We start from the raw sequence: 19,425 nt of genomic DNA on the forward strand, positions 1-19,425 counted from the left end.
CAGTCTCAAACAAACCTCCCCCACCCCCGGAGAGACAGAGACAGAGATGGGGGAGGGGGAGGCAAATGCTAGAAACCAGGTGTGGTGGCACAAACCTTTAATCCCAGCATGCAGGAGGCAGAAGCTGGCAGGTTTCTGTAAATTCAAGGCCCACTGGTCTGTCTACATAATGAGTTCCAGGTCAATCAGGGCTACACAGCAAGACCTTGTCAGTAAAAAAGTAGAAGCAGAAGCAAACAGGCCTCCTTCAACCTGTCCAGCCAGCCACCACATGCCAAGCCCCAGACGCTGACCCAGGCCTGAGCCCTGAGTTTCCCATCTCTAAGGGTCTGGGACCTGTGCTTCTTTTGCCTGGGTCACCTAGGGATACCAAGTGAGGACTTTGCCCCCTTCTACCTGGCCCGGTCGGAGACATTTTTGTCTAGGATCCAGTGAGCCCTACAGGCCCTTTAAGAGGGAGTATAAAGTTTGAAGGGTTGGGTAGTCCAGGGACAAGGAGTGACCCAAGGAGTTTGTCTGAAAGAGGTGGGAGGGACCATGCCTAACCTCTAGGGAGGAGTCTGGAGAACTCGGTCAGCACAGGGGATCAAATTCCTCTGAGGTGAACTCTGAGATAAAAGGCTTTGACACTGGAGGCTTGAAGAGGCAAAGAGACAGACGTGGAGAGTGTCCACTCATTCACTGCTTAGCCCTCACCCCACGAACAAAGCTATTAGCGCTGGGGTACCCGCAGAAACTGCCCCCATTGGACTGCCCTCACCCCCACTGTCTGCCTGAAAGACAAGAAGGATGGAGCCAGGCAGGACTCACATGAAACTTGACCCCAGGTAAGTGAAGGTGGCAGGGAGCCAGTTGCTAAGAAACAGCTTAAGCCCTCCCTGGCTCCCCCCCTGTCAGAGCCCTTTGATTTCCAGAACTCCATACAAGATAAGATTGAGAACTGTCTGTTGGTGCCCTTGAGCCTCAGGGAAACTGGAATTGGGTCAGTGTGTGGCCACTTCAGGCCTGTGAATTGCTTCCATACCCGGACAAAGGATGATACAGAGGTTGGGGACACTCCTAGACATGCACAGAGTCCCTGACCAGCAGTGGGCAGGCCCTGATGCTATGGGACTACTTTTCTTCTCCCTACTCCACCCCACCCGGTGTAGTCTTGGCTGTACTGAAACTCACTCTGGACTAGGCTGGCCTGGAACTCAGAGATCTGCCTCTGCCTCCTGAGTGCTGGGATTAAAGGTGTGCACCACCAACACCTGGCCTTTTCTTTTCTTACTTTTGTTTTGTTTTGTGACAGTCTTAGCTGGCCTCAAACTAAGATCCTTCTGCCTCAGCCTACCTCACCAGTGCTGAGATTACAAGCCAGCATTACCATGCCTGGCAAAAAAGTCCACTCTTTGTCTTGCTGGCCTGCCCTGGCCAGCTGAACTACTGCCCTGGTGAGCGGCTAACAGGCAGCCTGTTTTATACTCTAACCTAAGCCAGCTGTCCAGGGCCTTGGGGGAAAAAACCGGACTGGCTCCTTGTCCTCAGGAGTGTCTGAGATGTACCAACTGCCTGCTGTCCCGTCTGCCACAGCCCTTCCCCAGCTGCCTGCTTCTGAGCAGCCCGCTGTCTCTCCAGGTACACAGCAGACCTTCTGGAGCTTCTGGAAACCAATTACAGCGTCTCCCCTGCCTGCTTCTCTCACCCTCCCACTGCAGGCCAGCTCCTGACAGGTGAGTTAGGGAGCCCCCTGGAGGGGCTGAAGGGGAGGCTTACGTATCCAAGCGGGAAGTCAGGACAACTTGGGAAGCCGAGGAGAGCTGGTTCTCACCCGGCCAACCCGAGAGGATAGCTGGCCTGCTCTTCAGAATGGCCAGAGCCTTGGAGAAGAGCAGCAAGGAATCAGTGGGCCACAGTGAGGCATGAACATCTGTGAAAACCTGAGGCTGGGTCTCCACCCACCTCAGCCTAAGATACAATTCAACTTGGCCACACTGGGTCTGGAGAGATGGCTCAGCGGTTAAGAGCGCTGACTGTTCTTCCAGAGGTCATGAGTTCAATTCCCAGCAACCATATGGTGACTCACAGCCATCTATAATAGGATCTGATACCCTTCTCTGGCCTGCAGGTGTACATGCAGGCAGAGCTCTGTATACATAATAATAAACAAATCTTTAAAACAAAACAAACAAACAAAAAACCCCAAACAATTTGGCCACACTAAGAGGTGGGACATTTATCTGTGCTGTAGTCTTTCAAGATGGTACCGGATAAGCCAAGCCCCACAGTCCCCCTGGAGTGTGCACATATTCCCTAAGAGAGCTTCAGCACTGCAGAGGGATGGCTGCCGGGAGGTGTGGCCTAGACTCTTATGGCCTGAGCTTGCCCTTCCAACGTGAAACTGCTTTTGAAAGTGGGAGGCACGGGATAAAACCGAGCTCATTCATTAGGCCTCCAAACTATAGAGAACAAAGTAGGGCCTACACCATGATTAAGCATTTCTAAGATGTGGGACTCTTGGTGGCTGCCTCCAAAATGCATTCCCGCTAAGCAAGGGGCTGCTGTCATGTGCAGCGGGCAGCAGATGCGCTCAGGCCCTTGGGCTAAGGCTAGCTCTGCTTCAGATGCTCTGAGCCGCAGCGTAATCAGAGATGCCTGGTGGCACCCTTGTGGTTAGCAGCCAACAGGGGGCTGCTGCATCCAGCTCCAAGCACCTCCTATTTAGAGAGCAGAGCTGGAGGGACAAATGTCACCTTACACCAGGAAGTATTTGGCATGTCTGCAGACAGTTGGAGTGGCCACACTGATGGTTGCCCGCCCTTAACATCTAATACATAGAGGCTGAGGAGGCTACTAACGCACTTACAGGCACAGTACAGACCTCCACGTCAAATTATCAGAGTAGTACTGGGGCTCTGAAGCCTTGCCTCACAGGACACACTAATTCCCATGTCGCCCTGCCAGCACATGTGCAGGTAGAGCCCGCAAGGATTTAGAAGCAGGTGGATGCCTCTGGCTCTCCTAGTTGAGCAGGCTGCCTTGTGGGGCTGGAGGAGGGAGGAACCTGGGCAGTGCGGAGTAGATGACAGGCATTCCTGGAGTGGGGTAGTGATACAACGCGCCAGTGGGTTCCCCACACTGGAAAGCAAGGTTGAATCTTACTAGTGGAGGGGCCTGAGGCAGTTGAGAGGGCCTTGCAGGTGAGGTGGGGCCTGAGTAGGGTCAAGCCTGTGGTTTGTACTTTATCCTCCAGGCAGAGCCAGCAGGAGAGCTGAAGACTGGGAGGGGCTGGGTGGAGTGTTCTGGAACCATTAATCAGTACTCAGAATGACTTAGGGGAAAGAGCCACGCGGGGAGGCAGGAGTAAGACAGAGAGGTTGTCGACCCGACCTGTGGAGCGGGCAACCGACAGAGGGTGAGCCAGGCTGCCAGGAAGGGAAGAAATGGAAAATGCAGCCAGGAGCCCTGGTAAATATTTAGGCAGGAGACTGTGATTCTGAGCAGTGGCGATGACCGGCAGGGGACTTGGAGAGGAAGGAGAAAACTCCTTCTTTGTTTCTCTTTTGGTTTTCCCAGGCACGGTTTCTCTGTGTAGAACTCACTCTGTAGACCAGGCTGGCCTGGAACTCACAGCGATCCTCCTGCCTCTGCCTCCTGCGTACTGTAATTAAAGGTATGCGCCATCCAGCTCTTTTTAGAGTTTCTAGTATGATTCCAGTTATAATCTTTAAATTTTTTTTTCTTAATTAAACCAAGCTAAATGTTTATCTAAAAGAGCCAGAATGGTTTGGAGAAGGTATAAAAAGGCAGACTATGGACCAGGCGATAGTGGCGCACGCCTTTAATCCCAGCACTCAGGAGGCAGAGGCAGGCAGATTTCTGTGAGTTCGAGACCAGCCTGGTCTACAAAGTGAGTCCAGGACAGTCAAGGCTATGCAGAGAAACCCTGTATCGAAAAAACAAAACAAAACAAAAGGCAGACTATGCTGCTGCAGGCTGAGAAGGGTTCTGGCAGTTGACACAATGAGGTCACAATGACAAAGCACCTGGAGGAGAAAAACAACAAATCACAGGGTCCAGAGGCAGTGTCAGGCCTCCGTGGGGCTCCACACAAGAGGATGCAGGGGGAAGGGCTCCTAGGAAGAGGTACAGGACAGCCACCTGTCCCCAAGGAAATAAATACACAGGAAATTAACTTTAATTCAGACAGATTAAGGACATAAGCACAAAATGAAAATGTTTTTTTAACGAAATAAAAAATTGTTTTTGTGACTAGAAACAGCAAATAATTTCTTAACATTCAAGAAAAGGCCAGTGGGATGGCTCAGAGGTAAACACACTTGCTGCACAAGCCTAAAGACCTGAGTTCAATACCCAGTACCCATGTTTAAAAGAAAAAAAAAAGCATATGAAGTGGCGTACATCTGTAATAAGGACACACTTCTGTGGCAAGATGGGAGGGGGGAGACAGGACAGTGGCTTGGAAGTTTGTAGACCAGTTAGCCTGGAGCCTGCTGTGCTGCAGCAGGAACAGGAGAGACCCTGCCTCAAACAAGGGAGAGCACTGACTCCAGTCTGCTCATGTTAACATTTGTGCCATGGCACGTGCACCACATGGCCTATTATGTACACACACAAGGAGGCAGAGGACACACACATGCACACGCACACACACATGCACACAAACACATGCACACACACACACACACACACACACAAGCACAAATTATCACAATCACAAGCATCAACTATATGAGGCAAACAGGTTTTTTTGTTTTTGTTTTTTCTTCGTAGATGACAAAAAAAACAAAAACAAACAAACAAACAAACAAAAAAACACCATAAGCAAAGTCAAAACCGATACATGGACACAGAAAAGGTATTTTCAAAGCTCTAGCCAACAAAAGGTTGGCCATCAGCGTGGGACTCACATATACATTTTATAAAAGAAGAAGCCCATGTAGGCTCAGACACGCAGGTGTGTAGTCTCAGTGACTCAGGAGGCTGAGGCAGGAGGATTGTTGTAATTTCAAGTCCAGCCTGGACAATTTAGAGAGATTCTGACTTAAAGGATTTTTTTGCCTTTAGAGAAAAGTGGAGCACTATAGCTCGGCGGGACCGCACCTGCCTAGTGTGCAAGAGACTCCAGGTCTCCTGATAGGACAGACAGAGTGGACCAGATTCTAGAAGCCTCCATCTCATGGTGGAACTAGTGGCATGTGCCACCGAAGCCAGCTTGGGTCTCCAGGCTGGCCTGGCAAGCCTTTCTCCCTCCTGTACCATCTCCTTGGCCCTTTCATATATTTTAAGAAAGTGTTCTGGGACTGGAGAGATGGCTCAGAAGTTAAGAGCACTGGCTGGTTTTCCAAAGGTCCTGAGTTCAGTTCCTAGCAACCACACGATGGCTCACAATGATCTATAATGTGATCTGATGCCTTCTTCTGGCAGGCGGGCACACATGCAGGCAGAACATTATACATAATAAATAAATCTTAAAACAGAAAGAAAAAAGAATTTTAATTAAAAAAAAAAAGAAATTATTCTCTGTTCCCTATCATAAAGATGAGTATGTAGCTTCAATTTCCAGTGTCGTAAATGAATAATCTGATGCCAAGTTGTTTTGAACAAAATCCAATCCCGCTGTTTGAGAAATGACCACAAAACCAGAGGGTGTATCAAAGCTGGAGGCAAAAGCAGACAGAGCCGGGGTGGCACAAAGTGCAATTCACTAGGGACTTCTGTGGACAGAAATGTGTCCTGCGAGTCAGCAAGATGCAAGGCAGGAGGAAGGAGTTGATAGGCTAAGCTAGATAAAGTAGGCCATGGCCTAAGGCTGCGCTTTCTTTCGCTTTGTTTTGTTTTTTGTTTGGTTTAGTTTTTCAAGACAGGGTTTCTCCATGTAGCCCTGGCTGTCCTGGAACTCACTTTGTAGACCATCCTGGCCTCAAACTCAGAGATCCTCCTGCCTCTGCCTCCTGAGTGCTGGGATTAAAAACATGTGCCATCACTGCCCGGAGGAAAGATGCTTTATTTGAGAAGAAAAATTAAAGACTCTTTGTAGGGTCAGGCGTAGTGGCACATACTTTTATTTTTTTGTAATAATTATTTATTATTATATATACAGTTCTCTCTGCATATACACCTGCATGCCAGAAGAGGGCACCAGATCACATTACAGATGGTTGTGAGCCACCAAGTGGTTGCTGGAAATTGAACTCAGGACCCCTGGATGAACAGTCAGTGCTCTTAACCTCTGAGCCATCTCTCCAGCCTCAGCACATACTTTTAATCCCAGCATTTGGGAGCCAGAGGCAGGAAGGTCTGTGTGAGCTCAAGTCCTGCCTCCTCTACACATAGAGAGATCCAGTTCCAGGCTAGCCAGAGCTACACGGTGAGACCCTGTCTCAAAACACACATCCACACACACCACCCATGCTCAGACTTTAATCCGTGTTTAGCATCTTGTAATCATGGCTGGACTAGCCTCTGCCCTTCAACTTATGGGCCTCTCTTCCCCTTCTCCTCTAGAACTGGGCTCCGTGGAAATTACCCTCACCATCATCCTGACCTTTCTCACCATGGGCTCGGTGGCCATCTTCCTGGAGGATGCCATGTACCTGTACAAGAACATCCTCTGCCCCATCAAAAGGAGGACTTTGATCTGGAGTAGCTCAGCACCCACGGTGAGGATGCTAGAGGCGGCACCTTCAGAGAGACCAGAGAAAGGGCAGAAGAGCAGAGCCGCCGTGCCAGTACCATGTGGCACTGGGGATTGTGAACTAACCACCACCTGTTTGCGAGGCCAGCCAGTGGGTGAAGTATTCAAATGCCAAGGGCTGCAGAGACAGCAACCTGCTGGGCACCAGGAGCTTGCTTTTTTTTTATTTGTTTTTTGGTTTTTGGTTTTTTTTTTTTCCGAGACAGGATTTCTCTGTAGCCTTGGCTGTCCTGGACTCACTTTGTAGACCAGACTGGCCTCGAACTCACAGACAACTGCTTGCCTCTGCCTCCTGAGTGCTGGGATTAAAGGCGTGCGCCATCACCACCCGGCCTTTTCCCCCCTTTTAAAAAAGAATTATTTATTTTATGTATATGAGTCTTCATGCACACCAGAAGAGGGCATCAGGTCCTCTTACAGATGATTGGGAGCCCCCATGTGGTTGCTAAGAATTGAACTCAGGACCTCTGGAAGAGCAGGCAGTGCTCATAACCTCTGAGCCATCTCTCCAGTCCCTTTGCATTTTTCTTTGTTCCTCTGAACAGTTTACCACTGACTGAGCCACAGCTCCAGCAACTGTAAGCCTTTTTAAACTTCTTTATGCAGCACTGCCTAGGACTTGAATTTAATTTATTGTTATTTTCCAGTTCCCATTTCTTGGTTGTTGTTGTTCTTTTTTTCTTCTCTCTTTTTTTTTGGGGGGGGGGGCGGCTGGTGGTGGGGTTTCGAGACAGGGTCTCTCTGTGTAGCCTTGGCTGTCCTGGACTCGCTTTGTAAGACCAAGCTGGCCTCAAACTCACAGCAATCCACCTGCCTCTGCCTCCCTAGTGCTGGGATTAAAGGCGTGCGCCACCACCGCCCGGCTCTTGGTTCTTCTTAAATGAGCTATTTTTATTATTTTTTATTATTATTATTATTATTATTATTATTATTATTATTATTATTATTATTATTATTATTATTATTGTCTGTGAGCACCCGATGGAGGAGCATGTGAACCACAGCTCACGTGTACAGGTCAGAAGACAATTTGTGGAGTCAGTTCTCCTGTTTCACTCTTTACATGAGCTCTGGGGCTTGAACTCGGGTTTCCGTGGGATGCTCCTTTACTTGCTGAGCCATTTTACCAGTCCTTGTTTCTTTTTTTGTCGGCTCTGGGTGCAGAGCCCAGCGCCCTGCGTGTGCTCTTACCGCCGACCCAGCCCCAGCATCTAACCGGTGGAAGGACTTGTGCCTCAACCGCACAGGTCTGGCTTCTTTGAGCCCTTGCTACAAGATGTTGGGACGCGCTCTCTCTCCCCCCGCCCTAACCTGCGCCCTGCTCTTCTGCAAGCAGGTGGTGTCCGTGTTCTGCTGCTTTGGTCTCTGGATCCCGCGTTCCCTCACACTTGTGGAAATGTCCATAACCTCGTGAGTGTCTGACCCCACCCCCACTACCAGGGACGAGCCTCTCTCTGGGGTCCCTTTCTGACTCCCAAGTCCCCACCCCACCCCACGCCCGAGTCTATGTCTTTAAGCCCCATAGATATGAATCTTGATATGAGTCTTGCCGAACGGTGGTAACGTGGGGCTCTTGAATTCTGCTTGTACTCAGGGAATGCCTTTTTGGGGTACACTCCTGGGTCACCTGTTTGTTTCCAGAGGCCCAAATTGCACCCTTTCCAGTCTCCTCTCTTGCCCCTCTTGTGTCAGGAAGTTAAGACTCGAGACCCAGCTAGGTAGCGGTGGCACAAGCCTTAATCCCAGCATTTGGAAGCCAGAGGCAGGTGGATCTCTGAGTGAGTTCGAGGCCAGCCTGGTCTATAGATCAAGTTCCAGAACTTCCAGGGTTTTGTTAAACAGACAAACCCCACCTCAAAAAACCAATAGAAGGCCGGGCGTGGTGGCGCACGCCTTTAATCCCAGCACTCGGGAGGCAGAGGCAGGCAGATCTCTGTGATTTCGAGGCCAGCCTGGACCACAAAGTGAGTCTAGGACAGCCAAGAAAACCCTGTCTCGAAAAACCAAACAAAAACAAAAAACAAAACAAACCCAAAACCCCCCAAAAAACAACAACAACAACAACAAAAACCCAACTGAAACCCCAGCCCTTTTGGTCTCTACCTAAGCGAGCCCCACCTCTCCCTGCAAGCTTTATCTCTTTAGCTGCAAAGGTGTATACCGGGGTGCTCCCACTTGCAGTTTTCCTTATTTCTCTCAGGTTTTACGCAGTGTGCTTTTACCTCCTGATGCTGGTCATGGTGGAAGGCTTTGGTGGGAAGGAAGCAGTGATGCAGACACTGAAGGAGACCCCAATGAGGGTGCACACGGGCCCCTGCTGCTGCTGCTGTCCCTGCTGTCCACCCCTCATACTTACCAGGTAAGGCAGGAGAGGGGGAGTCCAGAGGGACAAGTGAGCCATGCGGCTCTCTAGCCCCAGTCCAAGGCCCTTGGAATTGGGACTGTACAGGACAAAGCCAGTGATGAAGGAACAGCCAAGGTGGGCACCAGGCCCCAGGAGAGGGGGGAACAGAGGAAGCATCTTTATGTTTCACCTCCCTGCCCTGCTTACTCAGTTTGTTGTTACTGTTTTTGGTTTTTGGTTTTGTTTTTCTTTTCAAGACAGGGTTTCTCTGTGTAGCCTTGGCTGTCCTGGACTTGCTTTGTAGACCAGGCTGGCCTTGAACTCACTGAGATTCTCCTACCTCTGCCTCCCAAGTGCTGGGATTAAAGGCTTGCACTACCACACCTGGCTGTTTTTTGTTTGGTTGGTTGGTTGGTTTTTGGTTTTTCAAGACAGGGTCTCCCTGTGTAGCCTTGGCTGTGCTGGACTCGCTTTGTATACCAGGCTGGCCTTGAACTCACACCACGTGTGGTGGCACACGCCCGGTCTAATTTGTTGGTTTTTTGAGGCCCTGTGTCTCCACTACATAGCCTTAGCTGTTCTGGAACTCTGTAGACCAGGTTGGCCTTGAATTCACAGAGATCCACCTGTTTCTGTCTCAAGTGCTGGAATTAAAGGCATGTGCCACCACGCCTGGCCTAATTTGTTGGGTTTTTGAGACCATGTGTCTCTACTATGTAGCCCTGGCTGTCCTGGAACTCTGTAGATCAGGTTGACCTTGAACTCACAGAGATCTACTTGCCTCTGCCTCTCAGTGCTGGGAGTAAAGGCATTTTCCATCGTGCCCAGCCTGCACTGCATACTTAGCAGCAAAGAGAAAACTGTGCTCTGGTGCTCGCTTGTCCCTTTGCCCACTTTGAGTAATGAGCTTGAAGTCAGCACTTGGGGCTCCTGCTCACAAGGCGTCATTGGAGGCAAGAGCAGTCTCAATGCTCTCAGCCTTCATCTGTGATACAGTTTGTGTGAGATGGCAGCCCAGCCTGGAGCTTGGTGGGGGAGACTAGGCTTCCTTAGGGTGGGTGGTTTATGGGTTCATGTTCTCAACTCTCTTCCTCCCGCAGGAAGAAGCTTCAGCTGCTAATGTTGGGCCCTTTCCAATATGCCTTCTTCAAGATACTACTGAACTTAGTAGGCCTGTTTCTCATCCCTGACGGCATCTATGACCCATCAGACGTAAGCCAAGAGGCAGCGGCAAAGACTAAGAGTCGTTTACCTTTGTGGTCTAGAATTAGTCCAGGCACCAGCAATGCAGGGCCAAGGGCAGGGCTGCCACAGGAGAGTAGCAGCCCAGGGGATAGACGAAGTCCAGGCTTTGGGGCTTTCCTATCAGCTTTCTCCATGTAGAGGAGGGGAGACAGAGATGGTATGCCCTCCTGACTGCTTTTTGGTCTTCTACCAGATTTCTGAGAAGAGCACGGCTCTGTGGATCAACACTTTCCTTGGTGTGTCCACCCTGTTTGCTCTCTGGTCCCTGGCCATCCTTTTCCGTCAAGCCAGGATGCACCTGGGTGAACAGAATATGGGGTCCAAGTTTGCTCTGTTCCAGGTAACTACGAGCCAGAAATCGTGTTTGACAATCAATGGCTGGGGTTAGAACTAACAGAGGCAAAGGTGGACTTGACATCCCTCCCACTCCCTGCCCTGAGACAACAGGGTCTCTCTGTGTAGCCCTGGCTGTCCTGGACTCACTTTGTAGACCAGGCTTGGCTTAGAACTCACAGAGATCTGCTTGCCTCTGCCTCCCGAATGCTGAGATCAAAGGTGTACACCACCACGCCTGGCTTGGATTTGACAATATTAACTTTTAGGTTTCCTGGGGGATCTGGGGCGTTATCTCCATCCCCTTCCATTCTATCTTTGCCTTTCTGGACCACAAAATACCACCAACCTGGCTTAAAACAACAGAAATGTTGCACAGCCTGAAAACCCCAAATCAAAATGCAGGCAGGGCTGTAGTCTCTTTGGAACCTGCCTGGAAGAACCCAGATGGCCACATCCTCTCTGGAATTGGCCAGTAATCCATGGTGGCCCTTCTTTGGCCTTCTGCTATATCACTCCAATCTCAGCCTCCACCATCACATGTCCTTGTCCACATATCTGTCTCTATTATTTGTGCTAGATGCTACTGAGTGTCTGATGGGGGCCATGAGAGGAGATAAACTGACTTTTTAAAATGGGCACCCTTAATAAATGAGGTAGAAGCAGGAATATAATATGCCTAAAGAGGAAAACTGCACCAACTTTCAGTAAAGTTTAAGTCTCAGTCCTCCGTTAACTGCAGAGCTCTGATGGTGTGCCTAATCTGCTGGTGCCAACTGCCCCTCCCCCATCTCTTCTATTCTTCAGGTGCTTGTCATCCTGACCGCCCTGCAGCCCTCCATTTTCTCCATCTTGGCTAGCACCGGGCAGATTGCTTGCTCACCCCCCTTTTCTTCTAAAATCAGGTCTCAAGGTAAGCACGTAGGCCCCCTTTCCACGTTGCAGGTGATACTGGGAGCAGATCAGGGGAGAAAGGATCTTGGGGCAGAAGTTGGGCTAGCCCAGTGTGCTCAGGATGTTCCGGAAGGAGCCAAGAGACGAGGCAGAGGCTGTGAGCACTCTTTCCCCTCTGACCATAGAGAACTGCGACGTCTCTAAGCTTGAGGCCAGTCCTCATGGCCAAACCTGGAAGCCAAGGGTTTGGTTAGGAAGCCGACTACGCTGAGTAAACGCACGCACTGCTCCTCGGATCACAGAAGTCAGAGCCAAGCTCTGGCTGCCATTAATCTGCCTTGTTCCACCCACCAGTTTACCATCCCTAGGTCCTGGTTTGGAGGTAAAATGGGGTGTCTTTCAGCTCGCTTACCAGGGCTGCCATGGACCCCTCCTCTGTAACGAGGTGTATGTAACCTGTCATGTCCTACCCCACACTGCAGTGATGAACTGCCACATGCTCATACTGGAGACCTTCCTGATGACGGTGCTGACACGGATGTACTATCGGAAGAAAGATGACAAGGTTGGGTATGAGACTTGTTCGCCGTCGGAGCCGGACTCAAAAATCAAAGCCTGAGGCTTTGGACTATGGAAGAGACATTGTACTTCTCAGAAGAGTGTGAGATTCCTTCTCTGTCCGTGTTAACCAGCGGCTAAGGGTCCCACTGGCAGCTTCCACGTGGCTATAGGGCTGAAGGTAAAGTGCAGGAGGCTGAAATGGTCTTGAGTCTTTCTCAAGGAAGGCATTTGAAGTTTTGTAATAAATGGTGAAGGCTGAGACCCCTGTACAAGGCACACTGCTTCTGTGGGTGCCACTGTTAACCCTGAATGTGTTTGTCAGAGAGTCACCCTGTGCGTCTGCATGACAGAATAAAGGGGGAGAAGAGTACATGGTTGTCGTATGGTTTGTCTGATGAAAGAACGAGAGGAGATTAGCATGGCCCCTGCGCAAGGATGACACGCAAATTCATGAAGCCCTTAGCGGGCAAAACAGCACAGCACAGCTTCTCAAAGCCAGGCACTGCACTGGCATCCAGCCTTTCCTCAGGCGTGTCAGTTACCATTGGGAGGTCTGAGGTCCCTCTGTGCTAGCCTTTTGGGTTTTCTTAGTAAGAATCTGTTAGTACAACCGCTTGTTAAGATCTTGAGGACAGAAATTAGGATGCAAAATCAAAGAACTGAGAATACAAATAAAAGCTCCCAATACTTAAAACATTACACAAATATATGCCTGGTCAAAACTACTAGAAATAGAAACACCAGGCAAAACCACATGGCCTTTATTTGGCTAAAGGACAAAAGCCAAAATAAGTCTGAACGCATCATCAGACAGTGAGGCTACACGCTGCACTCCGGGGCAAGCTCCCCATTGACTCACACTGGCCATGGCAGACATTGATGCCACAGCGTTTTCTGCTCAGGAGCCACAATGTCAAACCCCCAACCAACCAGTACTCACTGTTCAGAACGCTCAGTTCCTCACTTCAAGCTGACTGGAACCCAACCTGGGCCATCCAAACGTTAATCCTGCCATTTCTGTTCTCTACCCCAATCTTATGCCGACAAAAAAAATTCTGGCAGACAGAATATATTTCTTTTTTTCTTTTAGGAGAATTAACTTTTAATAGTGTAAGTCCAAGAACATGTTCTACTTATTTATTCTGAAAAATAGAAGCCAGGGACCATTCTTTATCCCGTGATAATCTATTCTGTGAGAGAAAACAATCATTGTTATGACTTTGAAAAATACAACCTTTTGAAAATACTTATATTGGTGAGCTTAAAAAAAATACCATTAGTTTTAAAACCTTGTTAAGGAAGCTTTCTTTGAACCATGTGGGTTCAATTTCGGCACATGTTTGCTGACAGAAATCTAGAAGCTATGGCTTGAGGGATTAACACAAAGAAGGGAAACAGAATTGGTTTTGGAATTGACAAGTTAGTAAGGAAGAGATTCCAAGACAACAGAAAGTGAGCTACACAGTGGACACAGGCTGGGGACAGTGACAAAGCACAGGAAGACTGGGAGGGGACAGTTGGGCAGATGTAGGGCCACGAGGGTAACTAAGGTGCTGCTGAGAAAAGTGACCAGAAAAGGTCTGTCAACCTTTCTCTTCAGGATTTCCAACCTCCTCACACTCCCGACTCCTTCCTCGAGCATCTTTGAAATAAGGGTTTGGCTTAGCTCCCAGGAGCAGCTGCTGCGGCACTAGCAACCCATTTCTACTTTCTCTCAGTGGCAACCTCCATTCTCCCATCTCAGCCTAGTCTGTGGAAAGAGCAGAGTTCCTGTCTGGCCCAAGCCAAGGTTAACTGTTCCTCCTCAGCCGCAGCAACTGAGGGCTCCTGTCTTCAGCCTCTTCCTATGGCACAGAGGCTGCGACCCAAGCAACTTAAGGTTCTTCCATCCTTGCCACCCCAGCCCTTCCGTGCTGCCTGCTTTCTTGTACGACTCAGGGGTACAGCTGAGGTTGCACAAGAGGAGGTCTGGAGTACAGTCACAGACACCACATTCATATGCTCCACCACATTTAACTGGGTACAAGTGGCCGATGGCACACCATCTCAGCAGCACCTTTTTCTAGCACCCGGGAGCACTGCGACCATCGAGTACCTAACACGCTGCCATGCCCTTGATGGTTCTGTCTAAACTGAGAACATGACTGTTAGGAGATGGTAAAGGGGTGAGCGACAACTGAAGAACGTGAGCATAGGCTAGTCCTAGCTGTGGTAAGAGATCTTGTCAGCCCAAGGGCTCTGCTGTTTGGGGCCCAGACAGTACCCATGAGAAGAAAACCACGAGTGGCTCCCTTTGCATCGCCGCAGTGCACACCTGGATGACGTGTACTGAGGGAGCAAGCAGGTGAGTGTCGGCAGTAAGGCCATCACCTTTGTATACCTGGGAGAATAAGGCAGAGAGGAGTGGCTCCTCAGAGAGAAGACTCAAGTAGAAAAGGTAAAACAAGCCACACAGCACTATGTAATGTGAGAAAAGATCAATTTCAACAGGTTCAGAGAAGAGACTCCAGGCCAAGGCTGTGTGGGCCACATCTGAGAGTGAAAGCGCTTCATGAGGAGGTAGGAGCAGAGTTTCCACAGGCCATCGGCCCCTTTGCCCCTCCCCTTGGCTCTATGAGAGATAGTTTAGGAGCCTAGTTATGCTGTGCAGGCATTGTGTGGTACTAGCCTCAGACACATAAGCTTCTACAGAAAGTATCTGGGGAGGGACTATAAAACGCTCAGAGTCCCAGCACAGGCACAAGGAAACTTTGCTGAAAACACTAAAGCTCCACCCTCACAAGGGCTATTTATGAGTGATGAGGTAGCCCTGGACATAAACAACTTTGCCCTAAATCTAGCTACAGGATAACTGAGGTGAAGAAGTTGCTGGGCCATGTGGCTGAGACGGGGTACAAGGGGACTGAGCACACCAACGCGTGCTCTGTAGCAAGTGTTGAGAGTCTGCACTCCTGTGATTTGAAATTCAAGTTCTGCTTCCTCGTGGAACCAGCAGGCACAGGTGGGCAAGGGGGCGTGGAGCTCTGTGGCAGCAGGGTCAGTCCCTGCCAGGTGCAGCTCTTAGAGGAAAGTGTCTCCCTGGGATACTCATTCAACCCAGAACATTCTTAAGAGGAGCAGAGGCTGCTGGGAGTGTTTCAAAGATGGAAGCGTTTCCTGATGCTTTTGCCTGTATGCTCTGTGAAAGGCAGAGTGCTAAGCAACATGGATCAATGGGTCAAGTTCAAGCTGCAGTCACAAAGCATCCTTTGTATAGAGCTGGGCCTGGTGCCGAGATGGCAGCCGCGGGGCAAGGGATGTTCGCCTAGCCGAGACTCACTCAGCGGCCCTTGCACTAGACTGAGTTTACCCCACGTGCCTCTCCCATCACCGCAGCCCTCCAAGTGCCCCTTCCTTTACAGGCAGGATGTAGGAGAGAGACTGACAAGAGCTCCCAGATAATCGGGCAACAGAATTTTCTGAGAAGATGAACACAGCAGAAGAACTGATGCTCTGCGCTTTAGTTCCATCCCCATCAGTGTCTTCATGGACCCCACTGGGCCCGACAGGAAACTCCTCAGGGAGTAAGGAAAGTTCTGCTCAGGTGCCTTTCCCCCAACAGCCATGCTGACACAGGGGCCGGCAGGACACTGGGGGCTTTGGAGCTAATTCAGCTTTTACTTTTTTTTTTTTTAAGGGAAGTTCAAGTTCCGATCGTCTCCCTAAATCACCCATCAGCATGGCTCTCCGTGTGAAGGGTCTGGCAAGGCAGTGTGCTCCAGAACGGAAGGCGAGCACTATGAGCAGGGAGAAAGGCCTCTGGGCTTTACACGCTTCCTCTTCTGCCCACTCCTCGGGGGCAAAAAATTAGTTCTACTTACTATATTTGAAAGACTAATTTTTAAAAAATTAATAAAAATGACAATTTCCCTGTCAAGATTACATGAGCATAAACAGTAAAGCAAAGTTCTGGGGAGGGAAGGTGGGTGCGGAGCAGGCGTCTAAGGTGGGCTCAGCCTCCTGGGTGTGGCTGAGGGGGTTTCTCTTAGGGCACGGGCTGTTTGGTTTCCCCCATTCCCAGGTCCTCTTGCCCCATTTGTCTTTTCTTTGTAGATGTCCTTAGGTTTAGTGTTGGGATCACAAAATGGAATTCAACAGAGAACTTCTGGAGGTGGCAGGCAGGGGGAGAGAGAGGGAACAAGGACGAAAAGTCAGTCCTCTTCATCCTCGCTGATGTCACAGGTCACAACCTTGCGCCTAGAGAGACTTGCTGGGGAAGAAGATGGGGAAGTCTTGCCAGAGAAGGGCCATCGAAAGGAGGGGGAGGGGGAGCGTTCTCGAGTAGGGCTGCTGCTGGGGCTCTGCCGGGGGCTGATGGCCTGCAGCATCCGGCCTTTCCCCTCTTTCAGCATGTGTTTCTGGGGAGGGAGACCAAAAGGAAGAGTTAGAAGATACCCACGGTCACATGCAGCACCGCTGGAGCCTCTGAAACCTCAAATTAGTATAAATCTCCCCTGTAATCATTTGTCACTGCTGGGGATCAAAGCTATGATCTCACGCATGCTGAAGAAACACTCTGCCACTGACTTGTTGCCCTAGGCCCTGCTATGCTAGACGGCTGAGGAAGACAGAAGGCCGTCTCTTTTCCACAGTTTCCACCTGCTTGCCAGTCAGCCTAGCCTTGGCTTCTAACACAGGCATTTTTCTAGGGCTATGTTCCAGGCAAGAACAAAGGCTCACTAATGGAGTTCTTTATTTGGGTTGAGAACACTGTCCTATTCCTCAGGACAGATTCCCCGCCTCACTGGGGAAGCCACAGCGGATCTTCATAGAGAGGAAGCTTTCCATCTGTTCTATTGTTTTCCCCTTCTCTTCAATGTAAACCCAAAACATAGAAGTTGTCAAGGCTGCCAGGCAGCTGACAAAATTACTAGGAAAATGTGTGACTACATTAGGTAATTTCTTAATCTTGATGTTCCTTTCTGCTCAGTCTCTATTCTTCTCCACTCTACAGCACTGAAATCCCTTGAATTCACTGAAGGCTGAAGTATTATTATCACAAGTTCAGGGCCAGCCTGGGCCACAAAGCTAGTTCAAGGCCAGTCTAGGCACTTTAGGGAGCCCTGTGTCAAAATAATAAAGACACAAGCCTGAGAGCCGGTGCATGCCTGTAATCCCAGCACTAGGGAGGCAGAGGCAGGCAGATCGCTATGAGTTCGAGGCCAGCCTGATCTACAAAGTCAGTCCAGGACAGCCAATGCTAATACAGAGAGACCCTGTCTCGGGAAAAAAAAGAAAAAAGAAAAGAAGTCTGGTGCAGTGGCACACATCACTAATCCCAGCAGTTGGGAGACAGAGAGAGGCAGATCATTGTGAGTTCTAAGGCCAGCCTGGTCTACACTACAAGTCTCAAATCAACCAAGGCTACATAGTGAATTCTAGTCTCAAAAATAATAAATGAAAAAAAGAAAAATGATAATATAAGTGAATGAGTGAGTGAACAAAGAGAGGGGATGAGGATGCATGCGACCCAGTGGTAGAGCGCTGGCTAGCATGCATCCTGTGCCCCGGCTTCAATCAGCACTACAGCAGAAAGGACAGCAGCCTCCCCCCTCTCCCCGCAACTGCTCGCCCCTGAGTGTGAGGAGGAAGGCCCCACCAGCGCTCCCTCGGGACCGAACATCTCCAGGAAGCTGCCGATGAACTCCCGGGACTTCTCCTCCCATTTCTGGATGAGGTCGATGCTCTTCTCTTCCACCTTCTGCACAAACTCCTTTGACTTTTCCTCCACGTCTTTCACCTTCTTCTTGACTTTATCAACCCGTTCTTGCAAGTGGTACTTCTTCTCCTACGACAAGAAGCCAGTGGATTTTTAAGGAACAATCCCCAGACTGGAGAGATGACTCAGAGGTTGAGAGCGCTTCCTGCTTTCCCAGAGCGCCTGCCTTTATTCCCAGCACCCAGTTCAGAAGGCTCCCACCTGTCTATGTCCAGCTCCTGAGCGCTCTGATGCCTCAGGCACCTGCAATCACACGCACGTACCCAGACACACACACACACAATTTTTAAGATAATAGATTTTACCTACCAAAAAAGAAAAATATGACTACTAATACTGTTTTTTTTTTAATTCAGCTTTGTTTAATATGCCCTGTATTTATTTAGCATACTCTCTGGACAGTCAGTCACTTACACGAAAGTGTGATAATTCTAACATCATAAAAGCTCTGGGGTAAACTAGCTAGAACACTGAGGGCAGGAATGGATCAGCATGCAACCAAGTGAAGTTAGGGTTTCAAGATAAATCTAATACAATGAAATGTAAGCATACCCAATACGGCTCTCAGAGATCGCCACACAGCACAACAAGCAGCAGCCAGCTATGCCAGAGTCAACACGGAAGTGCCAGATCCTTAACTCATTATACTGCATCCCCATCACTAGCCCGTTCCACGACTCTATATAAACTGCACACTGTCTGCGCACCACATACATTTAATGCCGCTGAACCATCTAAACTCCTGCTTTTGCTTTGTGAGATAGTTTTGCTACGTAGCTTAGACTAGCCTCAAATTTGTAACCCTCCTGTCGCAGTCTCCTGGGGATTATAGGTATGTACCACCACACTTGGTTTACCTACTTTATTTGTTTTTTGAGACAGGGCCTCCTGCATAGCCCTGGCTGACCTGAAACACTGAACATCAAGTGAGCCTCCTGCCTTTGCCTCCCGAGCCATGAACTGACAGGATGAACCATTCAGCCCTATTCCAGTTCACCTTACCCCTCACAGATCTGGGAGCAAATGAAGGGGTTTGGTTAAATCATTATTGCACACAATGTAGTTAGATGGTTTCTTCTTTTTAAGTCAGCTTTACTGAAGAAGCATTATATATAAAATTTATATCATTTCTAAAAGTCAATGTTAAACAAAAGTATTTGTGTGGCTTTTTGTTTGTGTTTGAGACAGAACTTGCTAAATAGCCCATGAGGGATACCGCATATAAAATGCTGCCTCATAGCGAAAGATGTGTATTTTCATCATATTCTCAAAAGAACAGCTAATTTAAAAAAAAAAAAAAAGGCAAAAATAATCAAACAGTTAAGAGCCATTCTTTAAACATGCTAATATAGTGAGTGTACCATGGAATTCATACTTCTGTTGTTTATTGAGACAAAGTATCATGTCACTAAGATGGGCCTCAAAATAGTTTTTGGTTTTTCTTCTTCTTCTTTTTCTTTTCTTTTCTTTTTTTTTTTTTGGTTTTTCGAGACAGGGTTTCTCTGTGGAGCCTTGGCCATCCTGGACTCACTTTGTAGACCAGGCTGGCCTTGAACTCACAGCGATCCGCCTGCCTCTGCCTCCCGAGTG

At 49.1% G+C, this 19,425-nt stretch overlaps 3 protein-coding genes across 6 annotated transcripts in view; 1 reads left to right on the plus strand and 2 right to left on the minus strand.

Moving 5' to 3' along the window:
• TM4SF19 (transmembrane 4 L six family member 19) overlaps positions 1–19,425 on the minus strand; it is a 190,227-nt gene that overhangs the window by 108,343 nt on the left and 62,459 nt on the right. The gene's annotated exons all lie outside the window — the stretch shown is intronic.
• On the plus strand, positions 542–12,447 carry SLC51A (solute carrier family 51 member A). Its single transcript, XM_084802183.1, has 9 exons — positions 542–827; positions 1,621–1,715; positions 6,511–6,665; positions 8,037–8,110; positions 8,901–9,059; positions 10,145–10,256; positions 10,483–10,629; positions 11,430–11,535; positions 11,999–12,447. The coding sequence occupies exons 1-9, from the start codon at positions 790–792 to the stop codon at positions 12,133–12,135; spliced, it is 1,023 nt and encodes a 340-aa protein (XP_084658309.1). The 5' UTR covers positions 542–789; the 3' UTR covers positions 12,136–12,447.
• Positions 12,825–19,425, minus strand: part of PCYT1A (phosphate cytidylyltransferase 1A, choline) — a 41,074-nt gene continuing 34,473 nt past the window's right edge. For all 4 annotated transcript variants that reach the window (XM_084802182.1, XM_084802179.1, XM_084802180.1 and 1 more), the window contains 2 exons: positions 17,716–17,904; positions 12,825–16,474 (listed from right to left, as the gene is read on the minus strand). In XM_084802182.1, coding sequence (XP_084658308.1) covers positions 16,268–16,474; positions 17,716–17,904 — 396 coding nt within the window. In that variant the 3' untranslated portion in view covers positions 12,825–16,267. The remainder of the gene's footprint in view (positions 16,475–17,715; positions 17,905–19,425) is intronic.

This window comes from Acomys minous, assembly GCF_964271855.1.
Source record: "Acomys minous genome assembly, chromosome: 11".
Classification (NCBI taxonomy): Eukaryota; Metazoa; Chordata; class Mammalia; order Rodentia; family Muridae; genus Acomys; species Acomys minous.

Bases quoted from the DNA above. Each gene is read 5' to 3' on its own strand.
- SLC51A (XM_084802183.1), top strand. From the start codon at position 790: ATGGAGCCAGGCAGGACTCACATGAAACTTGACCCCAG. The intron at 1,716-6,510 runs GTGAGTTAGGGA...CTTCTCCTCTAG, and splicing joins TGCAGGCCAGCTCCTGACAG to AACTGGGCTCCGTGGAAATT. The intron at 11,536-11,998 runs GTAAGCACGTAG...CCCACACTGCAG, and splicing joins TTCTAAAATCAGGTCTCAAG to TGATGAACTGCCACATGCTC.